We start from the raw sequence: 18,749 nt of genomic DNA on the forward strand, positions 1-18,749 counted from the left end.
AAGAGAGAAATAGTTTGATTTTTTAAAATATATTTTTATTGGTTTCAGAAAGAGAATGAGAGAAGGAGAGCGAGATAAAAATATCAATGATGAGAGGGAATCATTGATCGGCTGCCTTCTGTACACCCCTAACTGGGGATTGAGCCGCAATCTGGTCATGTACCCAATTGAGAATCAAACTGTGACCTCCTGGTTCATCGATCAACACTCAACCACTGAGCCACACCGGCCGGGCAGTATTGACTTTTATTCTGTATTTTCTGTTGCCCATATGTGTGAAAAAAAAAAAGGGAAAAATTTAAAAGATGTAAAAGTCTTACAGAGATCTATCAAAGGAGTGTCTCAAAAGAGTATCCTGGCCACTTCCTTCTCTGAAGCTCACAAGCCTCAGGACTTCCAAGCACGCACTGTCTTCCACAAGAATCTCTGACAAGCCTGCTTTATCCTGGGATTCCCCATGATCAATATGACAGAATGAAGAGAAGGATAGGCAGCCATGAGTGTCTCCGAGATGAAGATAGTGGTGAGATTAACAGGAGAAGATTTGGAGGTGATAGAGTAGGGGCTGGCCACGACGTAAACCAAGTAAAGTACAAGGAAGCAGACCAAGGACTTCAGGACAGTGATGTGAGCCTTGGCTCGAGCATCATTCCGGCCAGCTGTATGGACTTTCATCTTCTTATGGTGTCTATACAAAGAGACAATTAACATCCCAGAGGAAATTAGAAACACAGAGAAAGGCAACCCACTTCCTGCATTGAGCTGTAATATATGCAGATACTGCCAGTCTGAAAGGGAGTACAGAATGCTGCTGTTTCCTTGGAAAGGACTCTGGGACTTTAAGCCAACATCGGCTATAATTAGCAGATTGATCAGGAAGCACCCCAGAAGACACCAGGCACTCAGACTATAGGCCCTCTGCTTCAGCCATAGGTAGACAGGGTGTTCAAAGGTCGTGATCTTCTTGCAGTAGAAGACACTGAGGAAAGTGGCAAACCACAGGCTGGCCTGGCTGACCACAACCCAGAAGACACTGAGATAGCGAAACCAGATGCAGCTCTTGAAAATCGAAAACAGCATTAGGTCCACCATAATCAGGCACTGCAGGAGAAGTCGGCAGCCAGCCAGGCCTAGGACAATGAGGTTGTAGGAGGACTTCTTGAGTTTTCTTACCCATTCTACAAAACTCCAGACCACAAGGACTCCATTTCCAACCAGGCCAATGAGAAATTCGGCCACTGCCACCACCATCAGCAGTCCTAGGGTGGCAATACGCATGGCTGGGGAAAGAGTCCCTCACGGCAGCCTCAGGAGGTGCCTTGCTTCCCTGCTGATGAATGTGTATGAGCTTCAGATCCCCTGAGGGTGACACCACACTCACAGTAAATTTTCATACCACAAAACGATTTAGCCTTGTCCTTCTGTAACCTATCCTCAAGCAGAGGCTGAACAGCTGTGACCAGGAACAGACAGTTCAGAAGATATGATCCCCTCTGTATTTGCATCCACATGAATGAACTCTGACCCTACTCAGAGATGTGAAACAGTAGAACAGACACCAACTTTCCTCCTCCAGGGTCACGAGCTAACATCTAGACACCAGCACATAATATGATAAGACCTCCCAACAAGAAAGGTGGGAACAAAACATTCTGATTCCATACCTTGCCAGATGTGAGCTCTTATGTATAAAGATAAATTTTATTTTCATATAAAGAACTTTGAACATATAAGCATAAAAGCTGAATAAATGCAGAAATTTTCAAAATATTTCATTATCAAAGAGAAAAGTAGGGGAAGTTTTGAGAAGAAATCAATCAGGGAACCAAAACATTAAGTGCCAAATAATAAAAATGTAGGTTAGGTAGAGAAGCCATTCTTGTTAATCAGGGTCTTGAAGTCACTTGCCCTTTATGATAACGATCCTCGCACACTTGACTTGGCATATATCTCACATCAAGGTCTTAGAGAAAGGAAATGAGAAAGAAGATGAGCTCAAAGAAGTGGGGGGGGGGGGGGAGACTAGCACAGTTATCAAAAAATATAGGGAATGTGGGAGACTTTGCAAGGGCCTCCCTCTTGCAGCTCGGCCACCAACATGGCATCCAGACTGAGGAAGACCCAAAAACTTTGGGGCCACATGAGCCACGGCCACAGCTGCATCAGCAAACACAGGAAACACCCGGGGTGTGGTGGGGAGGCACAGTAATGCTGTTGGCTTGTATCATCACAGGATCAACTTCGACAAATATCACCCAGTTACTTTGGAAAAGTTGGTGTGAGGCATCACCACCTAAAGGGGAACCAGAGCTTCTGCCCAACTGTCAACCTTGATAAACTGTGGACCCTGGTGAGCAGACAAGGGTAAATGCTGCCAAGAGCAAGACTGGAGCTGCTCCTATCATTGAGGTGGTGCGATCGGCTACTACAACGTTCTGGGGAAGGGAGAGCTCCCAAAGCAGCCTGTCACTGTGAAGGCCAAGGTCTTCAGCAGAATAGCCGAGGAGATGAAGGGTGTTGGTGGGGCCTGTGTCCTGGTAGCTTGAAGCTACATGGAGGGAAGTTCATTAAAATGTCCGTAAGTAAAAGAAGGAAGGAAGGAAGGAAGGAAGGAAGGAAGGAAGGAAGGAAGGAAGGAAGGAAGGAAGGAAGGAAAAGGAATGTGCTTCATTTATTGTCCAGATTCAAACTTCCCTGGGACTGGCCTAGCACAGATGTGTTTGTGGAAGACTAAATTCTAAGATGGCCCAAGACTCCCACTTGGAATAATCCTTGAGCTGCAATGGGGCTATGAAAAAAATGGGATGGCATGTCTTTGCTTTCATTACATGGCAAAGATGAAGGGCTTCTGCAGATGTGATTAAGATCCCAAATCATTCAAGTTTGAGTTCATCAAAAAGGAGATCATCCTGGGTGGGCCCAATTTAATCACCTAAAGTCTTGGAAGAGGACAGGGCTCTCCTGCCGTCTTTGAACAGTCCAGCTGCCACATGGTGAGAAACTGCAGGAAGCCTCTAGATGCTGAGACTGGCCCCCAGTTGACAGCCAGTAAGAAAACCTTAGTCCTACAACTGCAAACAATTGAATTCTTTCCACAACCAGTGAGCTCGAGAGAGTGCCCTGAGCTCCAGGGAAGGTACAGCCTAGCCAACATCTTCACTGCATCCTGTGAGACCTTGCGGAGAGCGTCCACTAAGGCTGCACTCCAACTTCCTGATCCCAGAAGGTGTGACACAACAAATGCATGTCCTTTTAAGCTTCTAAGTTTGTGTTGCTACACAAGAAACAGAAAAGCAACACAGTGTTCAAAACAGGCTAGAAGCAACGTTGAGGAAATGAGAAGAAAGAGGAATTGGATGAGAAAGAAGGAGGAAAGCTGGGCTAGCTTTTTAGGAAGGCAGCATGAGTGTGGTGGAAAGAGTTCTGTAGGAGGAGTAGGGAGCTCCAACTTTTGGACTCAGAGCTGTCTCAGGCGCTCTACAAAGCTGCAGGCAAACCACTGTCCGCTCTGGACCTCAACTGGTCTACTAATAATACAGTGGACTTTAGGATCAGATTTCCATTCATTCAGATAGGGTAAAAGTACGTATTATGTACCAGGCAGTGTACCAGGCACAGGAGCACAGCAGTGAGCATGCATGGACCCTGCTTCCTGGGAACACATCTTGTAAGACCTCGGGCCTACAGCTGTGGAGACGCAGAAGAGAAACTCATAATCTGCCACAGGCCAGAAAACCTGGGTGAGAGATGAACCTCTCCATTTTTATTGAATTTATCAGGGTGACATTGATTCATTGCAGCGTTACTTACAATAGCCAAGATCTGGAAGCAACCCAAGTGCCTCTATCAGTAAATGAGAGGATAAAAAAGCTGTGGTACATTTACACAATGAATACTACTTGGCCATAAAAAAAGACAAAAATCTTACCTTTTGCGACAGCATGGATGGACCTGGAGAGCATTATGCTAAGTGAAATCAGTCAGAGAAAGACAAGAGCAGGGTTTTTATAGTGACTTTTGACAGCAGACATAACTGCTCCTCTCTCGCACCCTGCCCTGCCCCTCTCTAGGGTCTGGGCCATGGAACATCATACAAAGCATAGCAGTTGACTGATGTATATCCAGAAAGCCTAGAATGGTCTAAAAAATAGATAGGTAGATAGGTAGGTAGATAGATAGATACATACATACATACATATATACATACATACATACATACATACATACATATAGCCATAAATATAATGGTTTATTGATACTACTTTATTACTGGTATTAAGCAAGGCTAACCCCAGTCAGAGAAAGACAAGTATTACATGATCTCACTCATATGTGGAATCTAATGAACAAAATAAACTGATGAATGAAATAGATCCAGAGACATAGAAGCATGGAACAGACTGATGAATCTCAGAGGGAAGGCCTGAGGAAAAGGCTCACTTATGGAGGGGGAGATTAACCAAAGAACTTATGTGCATATATCACATAACCCATGGACACAGACAATAGTGTGGTAAAGGCCTGGAGGGTAGGTGAGTTCGGGGTAGAGGAGGTTAATGGGGGATAGAGGGAGTTATCTGTAATACTTTCAACAATAAAGATAAACTTTAAAAAATAAATTAACAATAATTTTAAAAAGGCTAAACCACATAGGAAATTGATATAATTGGTTAAATCCAATAACAAAAATGCTTGCCTAGGCCCGTGGTTGAAGTAGACTTATGAACCAAAAGGTCACCGGTTTGATTCAGGTCAGGACACATGCCCAAGCTGCTGGCTCAATCCCCAGTGTGGATGTGCAGGAGGCAGCCAATCAATGATTAACTCTCATCATTGATGTTTCTATCACTCTCTCCCTCTCCCTATCTCTTTCTGAAATCAATAAAAACATATATTTTTAAAATAATAAAAAAATTTAAAAAAGAAAAATGCTTGCCTAAAATTATCTAGCAATTAATGTACAGAGTTGTATTTTTTGAAAAACACACATTATTTCAAAATAATAGCTACTTTCTACTTCCCTTCATCAGGAGAGGCATAGTGTGTTGGTGAAGAAAATGGAATTATCCACAGCAACTTAGAAAAATATGATACTTCCATGCAAAACATGAAGACTCAGTTTTGTGTTTTGGGTTTTATTAAAATAATGTACTTTGCATTGCTTAGAGAGCAATGGCTCTGGTTTCTACTCTGTTTTTCATGTTACCCTCTTATTTTATTGTAAAATCAAAGAAGAATTGAGAACAAAAATGTAAACTTTACTTAATTTTACAGTAAATTAATTGTATGCTGGCAAGTATGTGGAGTAAGGGCTAACTAGATCTTTTTCCCATGCCATGGCCTCTAGTATCTTCAAGCCCAGCCCTCCTTCCACAGAATTCTCCAATAAGTATGATTCCTCGTGGCCATTACCATAGAATGGATAGAAAGAAGTGTAGGCCACCATGTGTGTCTCAGAGATGGGACCGTGGTGAGCTCGGAGTGGGGAGAGTTGGAGATGATGGGAGAAGGATAGCCATGACACAAAAAGCCAAATCGAGGAGAAAGAAGTAGCTACACAATTTCAGTTTCAAAGACTCGGATCTGAAACTTTCACCCAAAAATTTCCCTTCCCCATAAAGTTGCAAGGCTAAGTACAGCTCCATCCCTCGTCTACATCTGACATATGTCACTGGCAGTGTGTATTCCAGTACACAGGCAGCCTTTTCAGGGCCTCCTAGAATTGTGCCTGCATTGCCACTAGATGGCGACAAGGCAGTTCTTCTATAGCTGCTGATAACCTACGCAAATCAGTTCTCTTAATGCGCGAAATAAGTCCAGAAATTCAGAAACTGGGCTGCCTAGGCACATCATTAACATGCATGTGTAACAGGAACAAAAACTGTAGCGGAGATATTCAGAAATTTTCCAGCCTCTTTCCCACCGCCCTATGAAGAGGTGGGGTTGGGGCTCTGGTTTGGTATAATTTAGGTCCTAGGAGGGGGAAAGGAAGCATTCCTGGCCTGCATGCAGCAAGGATCACAGTCTTAGGGGAAGAACATGATAAACACGAGCAGGGATGGAGAACATGAATGAATGGGGCGACTCGGCAGATGACAGAACAGGAGCCCTTTTTGTCTGCTTCCATAAGTATGAAGATTGGGGAAGAGAGCTAAGCACAGTAGACAAGATTCAGGAGACCACTGTAGGAAGCTGGGCTTTATTCCCTTTCCCTGGGGAGTGAGCTGGACTTAGAGATTTCTAAGCAAGAGAGTCTGAAAAGGGAACTAAAGAACTGTGCATCGGAGAAACCCAGCAGACATCATCTTAACCAAGCCATGGAGGGTCACATGACCAGTGATTAGCCATAATGATATCATTACCCATGAGGAGATGTGATGAGAAGGGCACTTCCCCTCCTCAAAGGCCCATAATCCCAGTCTGACCATGAAAAAAAGATCAAACAAACCCAGATAGAAAGACACTTTACAAAATGCTTGTACAGTAATCTCCAAAACTGTTAAGGCCATGAAAACCAAAGGGAGATAGGTAGAGAAACATTACAGAGCAGAGTACACTAAGAACTGAGGATGAAATGCAACATGATATCCTTGATTAGATCCTGGAAAAGAAACTGGTAAAATTTGGAGAAGGTCTGTAGTTTAGTGAATAGGTAATGAATGTATCAATGCTAGTTTCTTCATTTTAACAAATGCATTAGATTATATCCTCTCTAATAAAATGGTAATATGTAAATTAACCATCACTCCGCTACATAAGCCATGCCCACCAGCCAATCAGGGCAAGTATGCAAATTAACCCAAATCAAGATGGCTACAGCCACAGAGAGCAAGGTTTCCCAGGTAACAGAGCAAGCCAAGCTTTCCGATAGCCGTTGCAGGCCTAAGCTCCACTCAAGCTACAAAGTTTCAATTATAGAAGGTAAACAAATTCAAACAAATGGCGGTAGAATGGAGCTTGAGAGAGCAGGCCAGGGTTGCCGTCGGCAACAGGGGAAGCAAAGCTTTCTGCACACCCTGGCCGGGCCCACCCGCTTAAGGCTACAAAGTTTCAACTGTAGAAGGTGAATTAACTGTCACAGAAATGGCTGCCGCCCTGAAGGGAGCAGCAGGCTTGACTCCGCTCCAGGCTACAAAGTTTCAATTGTAGAAGGAAAATAAATTCCAGATACCAGGGCCTCCACTTGGGTTGCCAGGGGGCGTGGCCGGCCTGCAAACCACCACAGGCCCCTCGCTCAGGCTGCCCCACGCCCCAAGGGAACCCCAACCTGATCTGGGACGCCCTTCAGGGCAAACCAGCTGGCCCCCACCCCTGTACCAGGCTTCTATCCTATCTAATAAAAGAGTACTATGCAGATTGATCATCACTGCAACACACAATATAGCTGCCCCCATGTGGTCAAAGATCCTGCCCCCATGTGGACACAAGATGGCCAGCAGGAGAGGGCAGTTGGGAGGCACCCGGCCTGCAAGGGAGGGCAGTTGAGAAGGACCAGGCCTGCAAGGGAGGGCAGTTGGAGGTGATCAACCCTGCAGGAGAGGGCAGTTAGGGGTGACTAGGCCGGCAGAGGAGGGAAGTTGGGGGCAAACAGGCTGGCAGCAGAGTGGTTAAGGGGTGATCAGGCTGGCAGGCAGAAGCGGTTAGGGGCAATCAGGAAGGCAGACAGGCAAGCAGTTGGGAGCCAGCAGTCCTGAATTGTGGGATGATCCCGGTGGTATCAGGCCTAAACGGGCAGTCGGACATCCCTTGAGGGGTCCCAGATGGGAGAGGGTACAGGCTGGGCTGAGGGACAACCCCCCTCTGTACACGAATTTCGTGCACTTGGCCTCTAGTTTATTTATATTAGAGAACCTGTAAGTTGTCACATCTTGAAGAAACTAACTCCAAAAGTATTTTTTAAATACCTGGTTAATAAGCACCTAGTGGCAGAGTATATTGGAACCAGCAAAACTTAAACCCCACAGTATTGCTAAAATTGTGCCCAAGGAGGAGTTGGGGCAAGTGTTTAAGCAAAGACTCAAGACTTTCTTCAAATAGCAAAAAAAAAAAAAAAAAAAAAAAAAAAAAAAATCCTAATACAAGTCCTAAAGTAAGAAGAGAACATCCAGCCCCGATGGGGAAAAAGGAATACAATATAGGACAATCAGGAAAATAGCAGAACTTTGCCAATACAAGGAAAAGAATCCAGACTAACCAGGGGAAAAGTCATTCACTTAGCTTTTCTCAGTGAAGAGAAACTGGATGCTGACATAAGAACACCCTATATATCCTTTAAATAGACCTATAGACAGACAAATAGACAGATATATGCAGTGCTTATTTTAAAGTATGTTTTTTTCCAATTACAGAAGAAACATATGTTCATCATGAAAAATTTAGAAAATGCTTTTAAAAATTACTCAAAACTTTCCACCTAAAAATAATTGCTGTTTGTACTTTTCTTTGGGCATACATGTTTTATTTTACAAATATTGGTATCATACAGATTTTTTTTTATTTCACTTAGTAATATATCACAAGTATTTTCTCAGGTCATGTTTTTTTACTATAAGAATACATAACTAAAACTATTTCATCATGAAGATATATATTGTATGCATTTATGGTATAGCCTGAGTTATTTGTATAAGGTAAAAGAAACTACAGTGTCTAAAAGAAGGGAGATGCTTGTTTCTCACGAACAGTCCTGCAGTTAGGGTATAAGCAGTCAGAGCTGGTGTTACAGCTCCACGGTGTCAGGAACCATGGAGCCAACTGTAGGATGGATAATTGTTCCACATTTCCCAGGTAGTCACCTCACCTGCGTGGTCCAAGATGACCAAACATCTTCCAGAACAAGGAAGAAGCCAAAGCAAAGGGGAAGGAAGGGCTTACCTGCCTAAGGATGTCACCTAGAAATTATACATCACTTCTTCTCAGACTCTATTGGCAGAACTTGATCACATGGCAACACCTACTTATAAGAGGAATCTGTAAAATGTAATCAGGTGCCAAATTTTTCATTAGCTGAAAATTCTGTTACTATGACAGAGAGAGGAAAGATAACAGATATTGGGGAACCAAGAGGGTTCATGCTACTCATTTGGAGTTCTTATGTCATAACGTGCATTTAGTCACTCTCAGTAATCTTTTTATCTCCTAATCTTTGTATTAGAAAATAATGAGTACCTCCAGGTCCTGTAGTATAAAAAACTGGTTTGGATTATTCCTACTAAATATTGCAGTCAAGATTCTAATAGCCAAAATGAGAAAATTCAGATGATTTGTAAAATTTGGTGATTTCTCTTTTTTGTTGTTAATAAAGAGAATGTTATTTTAATAAGACTATTTATTTTGAGGTCTGAAAATATTACATAAGTATTTTATAAACACCAAAAGACTGTATAAATTATTATTCCCCAATTCCCATTCTAAAAGTGATCAATATTCCATCTTCACATTCCTGCTCCTCTATAGCCATAATTCTGATGTTCCAACAAAGAAAAAAATGAAACAAACAAACAAAATAACCAAGGCAGCATTCTCCAGGAGAATTGTACAGTGCCCATACAGATCAATGCATAAATTCACAAAGAAGTGGCATAAAGTCACCAAAAGTCAGGCACTCTCACTACCAGGCCAATGGCTCCGCTTGGCTTTCCACTGAATTCCACATCATATGCTGAGGTACACTCTTTTGTAAAGTTGCACACAGCTTGTATTGATTTCACTATTTGGAACTTGCTTTTTAAAAAAATTTGAAGATCTAATTGGCTTTAATTAAGAGATTCACAAATGGAGCAGGTTCCCTGTGGGGAACGGGCTGTAAGCTGACACGGTCCTTGCACCTGTAGGGGCTAGCAAGGCTGGCACCCTACCCGCACAGATTTCCCAGGCCTGTTTGGATGGCAACTAATCAGTATAACGAGAGCAGCCCCTGCCTACAGAGCTTTCCCAGGGTTTGTTTATATGACTGCTATCAGTAGGATAAGAGCCACTTTCATGGCTTACCAAGAAATATGTATCCAGCTAGTGAGATTTATTGTAACAAGAAACCTGTCCTTCAACTTATCCCTCCAGTAGTGATTTTAGAGAAACAAAGAATGTTTTCCTTGTGAGTGATTCCCTGCTTAGTGTCTTATGTATAAAAAGCACTGTATTACTAATAAAAGTTGCCAGAGCTTCTCGAGAGTTCTGGACCTCCTGACCCCGCTGTTGTTTCTCTTGCTTTTATTTCTCTTATTCTTTTATTTCTCAATTCCCACCTCCCTACCTCAGCCCGGTTCAATCGTCAGGCTGGACCTGACAATTGGCGCCTGAACAGGTCACTGAGGACTTGGGACACAGAAGGTGAGGAACTCCTCCGGAAAAAAGAGTGCACTCATAAAGGTAAGGGAGGAGCATCTTTTTGATAATTGGGAGTAAAATGGGGCAGTTAGAATCTAGAGACAATGCCCTTTATGGGCAAATGTTAAAGTCTATGCTCAACAGTAAAGGAACTAAAGTTACTGACAAGCAAGTAGAAAATTTTTTTAAATTCATTCAAGAAGTCTGCCCTTGGTTTCCTGAGGAAGGAACCGTTAACTTACAAACGTGGCAGAAAGTTGGAGAACAAATGCGCAATCATTATAAAGCCTTTGGGCCAAATAAGACCCCGATTGATGCATTTTCTTTATGGAGTTCAATACGGGACTGTTTAGATCCCAGGCATGAACATAATCAACCATCTCTTAAGCCAGGAAAGAAAGAGAAGCAGTGTACTGGCACAAAAAAGGGGTCTAAAAAAGATGATGATACAGGTGTTATTCAGGCAAAAGAGGAGGAAGATTATTTTTCTGCTAGAACTGAAGTGGGTAGTGATATGGAAGATGTGTTAGAACAATTTTTAGAAGGATTAAAGCGTCTTGGCAAGAAAAAGAGAAGCCGCGGGGGCCGTTCCCGCCGCTCTCCGCTGCCCTGTGCAGCACCAGTTCCACTCTCCCCTCTCCAGATGGCTTTGCAGGAGGCACGAAAGGCTGGTGAGGACTTAGGCATTCACGCCTTCCCCGTTATGGAACGGGTGAACCCTAACACGGGACAGGGTGAGCATACTTATGACCCGCTTCCTTTTAAAACCCTGAAGGAGTTAAAAACAGCCTGTGCTCAGAATGGGCCTACTTCTCCTTATACTTTAACCATCTTGGAAACTATAGCCTCAGAGGCTCTCCCACCTAATGATTGGAGAGCTATTGCCAAGGCTTGTTTATCAGGAGGAGATCATCTCTTGTGGAAATCAGAATATGATGAAAAGGCTAAGGAGCAAGCTGCTCGTAATCAAGCTGCACAAGTTAATATTTCTTATAAAATGTTAGTAGGAGAAGGAGCCTATGCTGATACCCATAATCAAATTCAATACCCCCAGGAAGCTTATGGGCAAATTAATAGAGCTGGGATCAGAGCCTGGAAAAAGCTTCCCACCTCTGGTCAGAAAACAGAGGAGCTCTCAAAGATTATTCAAGGGCCAGACGAAAAGTATCAGGATTTTGTCTCTCGGCTGTTACAGGCTGTTGGCCGAGTAGTGGTGGATAGAGAGGCTGGCATGTTAATAGTCAAACAGTTGGTGTATAAAAATGCTAACACTGCCTGCCAAGCTGCATTGCGGCCCTATCAAAGAAAGGGGACTCTCTCAGATTATATCCGCATTTGTGCAGATATTGGTCCCTCGTATATACAAGGAGTCGCTATTGCAGCCGCATTAAAGGGAACCACCATTGAAGGAATTCTTCAGCAACAGTTCAGCACAAGGAAAAGTCAAACACACAAGTGTTTCACTTGTGGAGGAACAGGACACATGGCAAAACAGTGTCCCTCTAATAAAGGGGTTAATAAAGGAAATGGCAGAGGTCCCAAACAACCTGGACTGTGCCCTAAATGTAAAAGAGGAAAACATTGGGCAAATGAGTGTAAATCTAAGACAGATATCCAGGGAAATCCCTTGCCTCAGCAGCAGTCAGGAAACTCCTGAAAGGGGCCAGCTCAGCCCCAGCAAATAATGGGGGCACTATCTGTTTACCCTCCTGTCCCTGTGCCACCTCAAGGCCAGCTGGCTGCGCAGCATCCAGCCTGCCCCAGGAGCAAAATGGATACAGGAGTTATTCCGAGCAACCCCTGGAAGTGCCAGCGTGGACCTTGGATCCATAAAGCGATATGTATTAACTCCAGAATTGGGACCACAAGCCATCCCTACAGGGGTATATAGACCTACTCCTGAAGGGATGTTTAGCCTTTTACTAGGTAGAAGCAGTTTAACTATAAAAGGATTACACCAGGAGTGGCACAAGGAAAAGTCAAACACACAAGTGTTTCACTTGTGGAGGAACAGGACACATGGCAAAACAGTGTCCCTCTAATAAAGGGGTTAATAAAGGAAATGGCAGAGGTCCCAAACAACCTGGACTGTGCCCTAAATGTAAAAGAGGAAAACATTGGGCACAGGAAAACAGGGCTATCTGCTCTCCCACAATAAGATTACTTATAATAAGATTACTTAAAGTTACATTTAAGAATTATGAAAGAACTTACAGGGAAATGCGAATCTTGGCTAAATTAGGTATAAGTTATTACTTCAGAAAGCATAAAAAAAAGAAATAAAAATTTGAGATCTGTCTTTCTTTTAAGCATAAACAGAAATTTGGCCAGATCCGTTACTAATATTTCCCCTGAAGTAAGCAGGATATGGGGGAAGGAAGAGACATGTGATGATCCAATATGGATGCCCACTCTCCCAGTATACAAATTTAAAGTTTCCTTTCTCGCCATGAAAAAGCCTTAAAAATTTAGAAATGTATCTAGAATTTCTGTGCTGGTGGGGAGAGAACTTAGCTGTAAGACAGAATGCGCGCATAGTCTGATTTCAGACATTTAGACTGTCTTCAGCTAGAATCTCTCTGCAAAAGCTATAGAAAATTAAAAACCCAGAACTGGTTATTTTTCCTAAGAGAAAAGGCGAAAAAGTCTTCTTAAAAGAAATTCAAGCTAATTCCAGCAACAAGATTCGCATTTCCATAATAAAGAGTAGTTTTTAAAATGCTAATAAACCTTGTTAAAAAGTTAACTTTTAAAGCCTTCAAGAATATATGTAAATTTATCTCTGTTATAGAATTTATCCAAAGTAAATACTTTAAAATAATTAGAATTGGATTTGAATCTCAGAAATTATTAAAATATAAATAACATATTAATTATAAAGATCTAAGTAGCCCAGATAACTAACTACACCCTTTGTTATTAGAGGAAGGGGTAGATGCCCTTCTCCCAGCAGAGTTATTAGCAAATAAAAAGTAAAATTTAAATTTACCTCATAAGAAAAATCTAGAGGACAGAATTAAAGCCATTAATTGATTATGTCTTGTATTTCTCTTAGAAATATAAAAGTGTCATCAATCTAAGAACTACTAAAAATATTTAATTTACAAGCTCTAAAAGTTCAAAGTACAGATTAAATTAGGAGAAATTATAAATATAGTAATTATATTACCTAATATAAAAAAATATATTTTTGAGAAAATAAAATGCTGTTTTCTCTAATAATTAAGAATTTAAAATATATTAGTTATTGGTCTGATTTTAAAAAGAGAATTAATTCTATAATCCAGTTTAAATATAATTGATATTAAGATAATTTAGGTATATAATTTTTAAAGCATATATGTAAATATATACATATATATATTTAATCTTTCCAAATTATTTCAAGACTGAGAGTGATTTTTAAACATTTCATTGGGCCCTGAAATATTCAAAAGTCTGTTCTCTCTTAAAAGAAATTTTTTTATTTAATTAAGCCAATTGATACTCGAAGTCACATAGAAAGCTTTATCAAATATAAATTAATATATTTTACTTATACATATATATTAAATGTTATAAACATCAACCAGTTGCCTCCTGCACACCCACTAGTGGGGATGTGCCCGCAACCAAGGTACATGCCCTTGACCGGAATCGAACCTGGGACCCTTGAGTCCGCAGGCCGACGCTCTATCCACTGAGCCAAACCGGTTTCGGCTACTTATATTATTTTTAAATAAAACTCTGAAAATTTAAAAGCAGATGTCCATCTGGGGTCATTTTAAAAATGCTTGGACTTTTGCTCAATCTAAAAAATAAAAGTACTTGAAATTTTACTTTAGCAAAATGGCAAAGGAATGCAAGGATAATTGCAATAGAAAGAAAATGACTTCACCACTGGAAGACTGGATTGGAAATAGGATCCAAGGGTCTTGATCGCCATTCCTCAGCATTGGTCATCACACAGTGGAGTTGTGGAAATTGGTATCTTGTGGCAACTGCTGCAGAGTTCACGGTTAGTTACAATGAGAGCTTCACCTGTTGAGCACTTTATACAACATACTGTGCTAAAGTGGTGGCACACATGGTCTCATGCATCTCTAAGACCCTGTGAGGTGATCTCACAGTCCACATTTTAAAATGAGGGATGCGAGGACCAGACAGGTGATTAAAGCAGCTCACTTAAGGACAAAAGTCTTGGAAAATGGACAGAACCAGAATTCAAACCAAAGTCTGTGGGACTACGATGGTTTTGCTCTTTCCCTCAAGTCCACTACACTGTTTTACTTACAAAAGTTTATCGTCAGTATAAACTTTACCTTAAAGCTAGGTATCAGCTCACTACGTTGAGCTCACAGTATTAAAATACAACTCTATGTCTACATAGTGACAGTGCTCTAAATATATTGACATTTTCCAAAGACTGTTTTATGGTCTCCAAAACAACCATGCAAAGAGAGGCAAGAGAAGTGTCCCAGGGGGGACAGGTTAGCATTACTGTCTCTCTCCTACTGCTCTCTCTTATCCCCTCTGTCATTTTATGGGGAAAAGCGTTCCTTGGATCCAGGCTTCAGATGACCAGACTTACACCAGAGCAGCTCCACAAACGTCTGCTTCAGCTTACTGTTTCCCAGAATGAGAATACACGAGTGGCAGGCAGGATAAAACATTGCACTTACTTCTGTAATCAGCTCAGTCATTACAGTTCCTTGTAGGAAATACTGGAATGATGTGAGTAAATAGGCAAGAAAGTAAAACAGGAGGAGCAAGAAGAAGGAGAGGACCATTTTGATGGCCCTCTTGTGGGCCTCGGTGCTTGGATCGCTGAGGCTGGTTCTGTTCTGCTGCATCTGCCGCGTGTGCTTCCCCAGGGAGAGGATGAGCAGGATGTAGGAGGCCAAACACACAATTAGGGGAAGGAGTTTCCACAGTGTCCCAAGAACACGGGTCACCTCATATTCATTCTTTAGTTCTCTAAAGTGCTCAGTCACATTCCCTGAGTTATTAGCTCCCTGGAGAACATAATAGATCTTAAACTCATGAATCAGAGACATGACATCACCACATGATAAGAGCAGCCCACCCAACAGCATCCATACTACCACCCTGGCAACTCTCCACTTGAGCCAGAGGAATGTGGGGTGGGAGAAATTGGCGATTTTCAGGCAGTAGAAGACACCGAGACAGGTGGCAAGCCAAATGCTCAGATGATTTGTAAATGTCCAGAAAATATCAGTAACTTGCAGTAATACCCCATTAAAAAGTAGTTTGGAAAGTAATATCTTTTTTACACAATCGAACAAGAGAATCCACAGCTGAACAATCCTAGAGAGAGCCAGGTTAGTGATGATGAAGTCAGATAAAGAGATTTTCTTGCTCTTGACCCAGCTGCTGCCATTGACCAGCACAATGAAGACATTCACCAGCATTCCCAGAACAAACAGAGTGACAGAAAGAAAGAGAAACACCCACTTGGTGAGTCCTGACATTCCAGCTACCAGGCAGACCTGATCTTTGTTCTTTCTGCTGCTGTACAAGCGCCCTGCTGATTTGAAATTTCTCCCTGTGAACCTGTTGCCTCTACCTGCTGCTTCACTGAACCTGTCTCTTTTCTTTTCCCAGTTTAGGCTGCTGTAGAGCACAGTTTCTGGAAACCTCTCTGGCTCTTTCGGGTTAGTCTGTCCTCTTCACAGATAACATGGATCTGTGATCTAAACTCAGCTGCTTGTTGTCAACATGCAAATAGAGTCGTGTCCAGTGTCACACAGAGAAGGGAGAGATGTGAGTCACAAAGAAGATGGAGGACTTGGATTCAATTTCAAAGGGAGCAGGGCTCTGAGCCACCCAGAACAGAAAAGTGAGTGTCACTGGAAGAGTCACACAAATGATCAAGAGGGAGGAGACACAGAAAGGGGAAATCACAGAATTCCACCATAAGGCACTGTCAAGTGCTCCCCAGAATCACCCTGGAGGAAGGCCAAGTCTATAAATAGAAAAAGTTTAGCCACTACCACTACTGCTCCTCTTGAAGTATGCCTTATTTGGGGGCCCCAAGTTCCTCCCCAGTGAGCCATATTATCAGAAATATAACATATCTCAGCTACCCAAACACCTGCGTGATAGCAATAATGGAACACAGCATATAAGTTATTCAAAAGACGAATTTTCAGAATACATGACCACTGTGTAGGGGTGGGCAGAAGCAGATCTGAGTTCAACCACCTCAGGAGGCAGTGGGATGACCCAGGCAGGTCACTGATATCCACATTCCTTTACTGATTTTCAAAGACTACGAGAACGAGTGAATAATGAAGGCCGGCAATCCGAGCACTTACAGGATTGTATCTCTGAGCACTGCACCATTGTGACATCCTTTTCAATAATAAAACTACTGTAATTATCATAACCTGCATGTCTTTTTCCATATGAACAACTGTAAATCTACTTTTGCCCACCCCATATTGATAAGTAATCGAGCTGACAGAGATCACACATAGATAGCACTTGTCAAGCAAAGGAGGCTTATTTATTTACAGAAATGCCTTACAAATGTTGACCATGACTAACAATAATATTTTATGTGACATATATGCAAGTATATGTCACTATATAAAAAACATATATGTCACAATCTAAATATAAGTATGTAATATATACTGTATATATGTGTGTTTGGGAACACAAAGTTTTCACAAAACCATATTTCCCCGTTCTACATGTGTGGCTTTCTGATATTTTCTATTATATTCTACTTCCTTCAATGTTGCTTGCTGATCACAAACTTGATTTTGTAACCTACTAATGAGTTGTGATAAATACTGTTTGAAAACATAGTATTTATCTGGAGGACAGAGAGAATTCAAGATACAGAGAGTTCAACAACATTATCCAATGAAAGACAGAAGGTTATGGTTTCAGGTCCTCTCAAAAGGACCTCACAGAGTAGCAGATGCTAAGTCTGAATGAATGAGACAGGCTCTTCTGAATGAATGCCAAGGAGCCACTCACCTGAGCCAAGTGAGCCTCCTCAATCCTGGCATCACGTGGTGTACAATATGATTTCAGAACACTGCAGAGTCCACTTGGGCATGAGCACAATACTCTTTAATCCCCCTCAGCTTTCTCGGGCTAACTTAACAGCCTGGCCAAGTGCTCCCAGAGCTGCGTGCTGCAGAATCAGGAGGCCAGTTCCCAGCTCTCTCAGGGAGTCCTGTAACAGGACCACAGTTTTAGGGCTTATCCCACAACCTGCCACCCACCCTGCTGTGGTTTTCTGATGGCCTCAGTTCTAGATCCAGATTTTTGTTATTATAACACCTTTTACATCCCCTCATGAGAAGAAATACACTAAGATTCCCCCATCCATGTGTTAGAATTAACCAATGAGAACAAGGTTTAGAATATCCAACATACTAGATTATATGTCACATACTATTTCATGTTTGATCACACATTTTTACTAGTCCATTACTTTTACCCCTTCCAAAGGTAGAACTTGTAACTTTTTATAAGCTGATTTTTAGCAATTCAGGGTTAACTCTAATTTTCCTTCCTTGTCTTTTGATCCTTGCCCAGGACAATGGGCACCACATTAGCTGGTGACTAGAGTTCAAAGACTTTGTTGGATACCATCATTACCACTGCTATTATTCCATCAGGGTCTGCTGATATGAATTATAAGCCCACAGTTATACCATTCCAATTTTTAACATAAATACTAAAATTATCACATTATGATTAAATGTCATTGCATTAGTAATGGCTGTTTCCAAAATGAATGCTGAGCACGATCCACCAAAATAATCACATAGACATTCCAAGTCCAGTTCTATAAAGCCTGCAGCTTTAAACGCAGTTTATTGGGGGATCAATACCACAGCCATGGTATCAGATCCTTGGCTCTTGCACTGCAGGCTGCAAACATCTACAAAGACGACTGAGAGATCATGCTGTACTCTAAACCATTCTTTTGAGTCAAAGATCGAAGCAAGTGCATCCGTCAGGGCCATGACAAGAAACAATTGGCACAAGCTAGATAATTCTATGAGTTCTAAAAAGGGCACACCTCATTTTATTGGGGCTTTCCTTTACTATGCCTTACATATATTGCTGTTTTCAAATTGAAAGTTCATGGCAATCCTGTGTTGAGCGAGTGTATCAGCACCATTTTTTTCAACAAGCTCAGATGATTGTTAGCATTAGCAATAGAGTATTTTTAATTAAGGAATGTACATTTTTAGACATAATCTTATTGCACACAACAGACTGCAGTACAGTGTAAACATAACTTTTATGCACTGGGAAACAAACAAACAAAAACTGTGTGACCTGCTTTGTTGTGTTATTTGCTTTATTAAGATGGTCTGAACTAAACCTGCAACATCTCCGAGATATGCCCATGTTTACAAGAGCGTAGGCAGAGTATAGAGGAACCCTAAACT

The 18,749-nt window shown here is 41.7% G+C and overlaps 2 protein-coding genes and 1 pseudogene across 2 annotated transcripts; 1 reads left to right on the plus strand and 2 right to left on the minus strand.

The window, feature by feature from the left end:
• Window positions 1-387: 387 nt before the first annotated feature.
• Window positions 388-1,278, minus strand: TAS2R5 (taste 2 receptor member 5). Its single transcript, XM_008150462.3, has one exon. The coding sequence runs from the start codon at window positions 1,276-1,278 to the stop codon at window positions 388-390; it is 891 nt and encodes a 296-aa protein (XP_008148684.2).
• Window positions 1,279-2,098: 820 nt separating this feature from the next.
• Window positions 2,099-2,573, plus strand: LOC129151484 (60S ribosomal protein L27a-like; annotated as a pseudogene).
• A 12,273-nt stretch (window positions 2,574-14,846) lies between these two features.
• TAS2R3 (taste 2 receptor member 3) lies at window positions 14,847-15,800 on the minus strand. The gene has a single exon (XM_008150463.3). The coding sequence runs from the start codon at window positions 15,795-15,797 to the stop codon at window positions 14,847-14,849; it is 951 nt and encodes a 316-aa protein (XP_008148685.1). The 5' UTR covers window positions 15,798-15,800.
• Between the last annotated feature and the right edge of the window lie 2,949 nt (window positions 15,801-18,749).

Source organism: Eptesicus fuscus, chromosome 14, assembly GCF_027574615.1.
Source record: "Eptesicus fuscus isolate TK198812 chromosome 14, DD_ASM_mEF_20220401, whole genome shotgun sequence".
Taxonomy (NCBI): domain Eukaryota; kingdom Metazoa; phylum Chordata; class Mammalia; order Chiroptera; family Vespertilionidae; genus Eptesicus; species Eptesicus fuscus.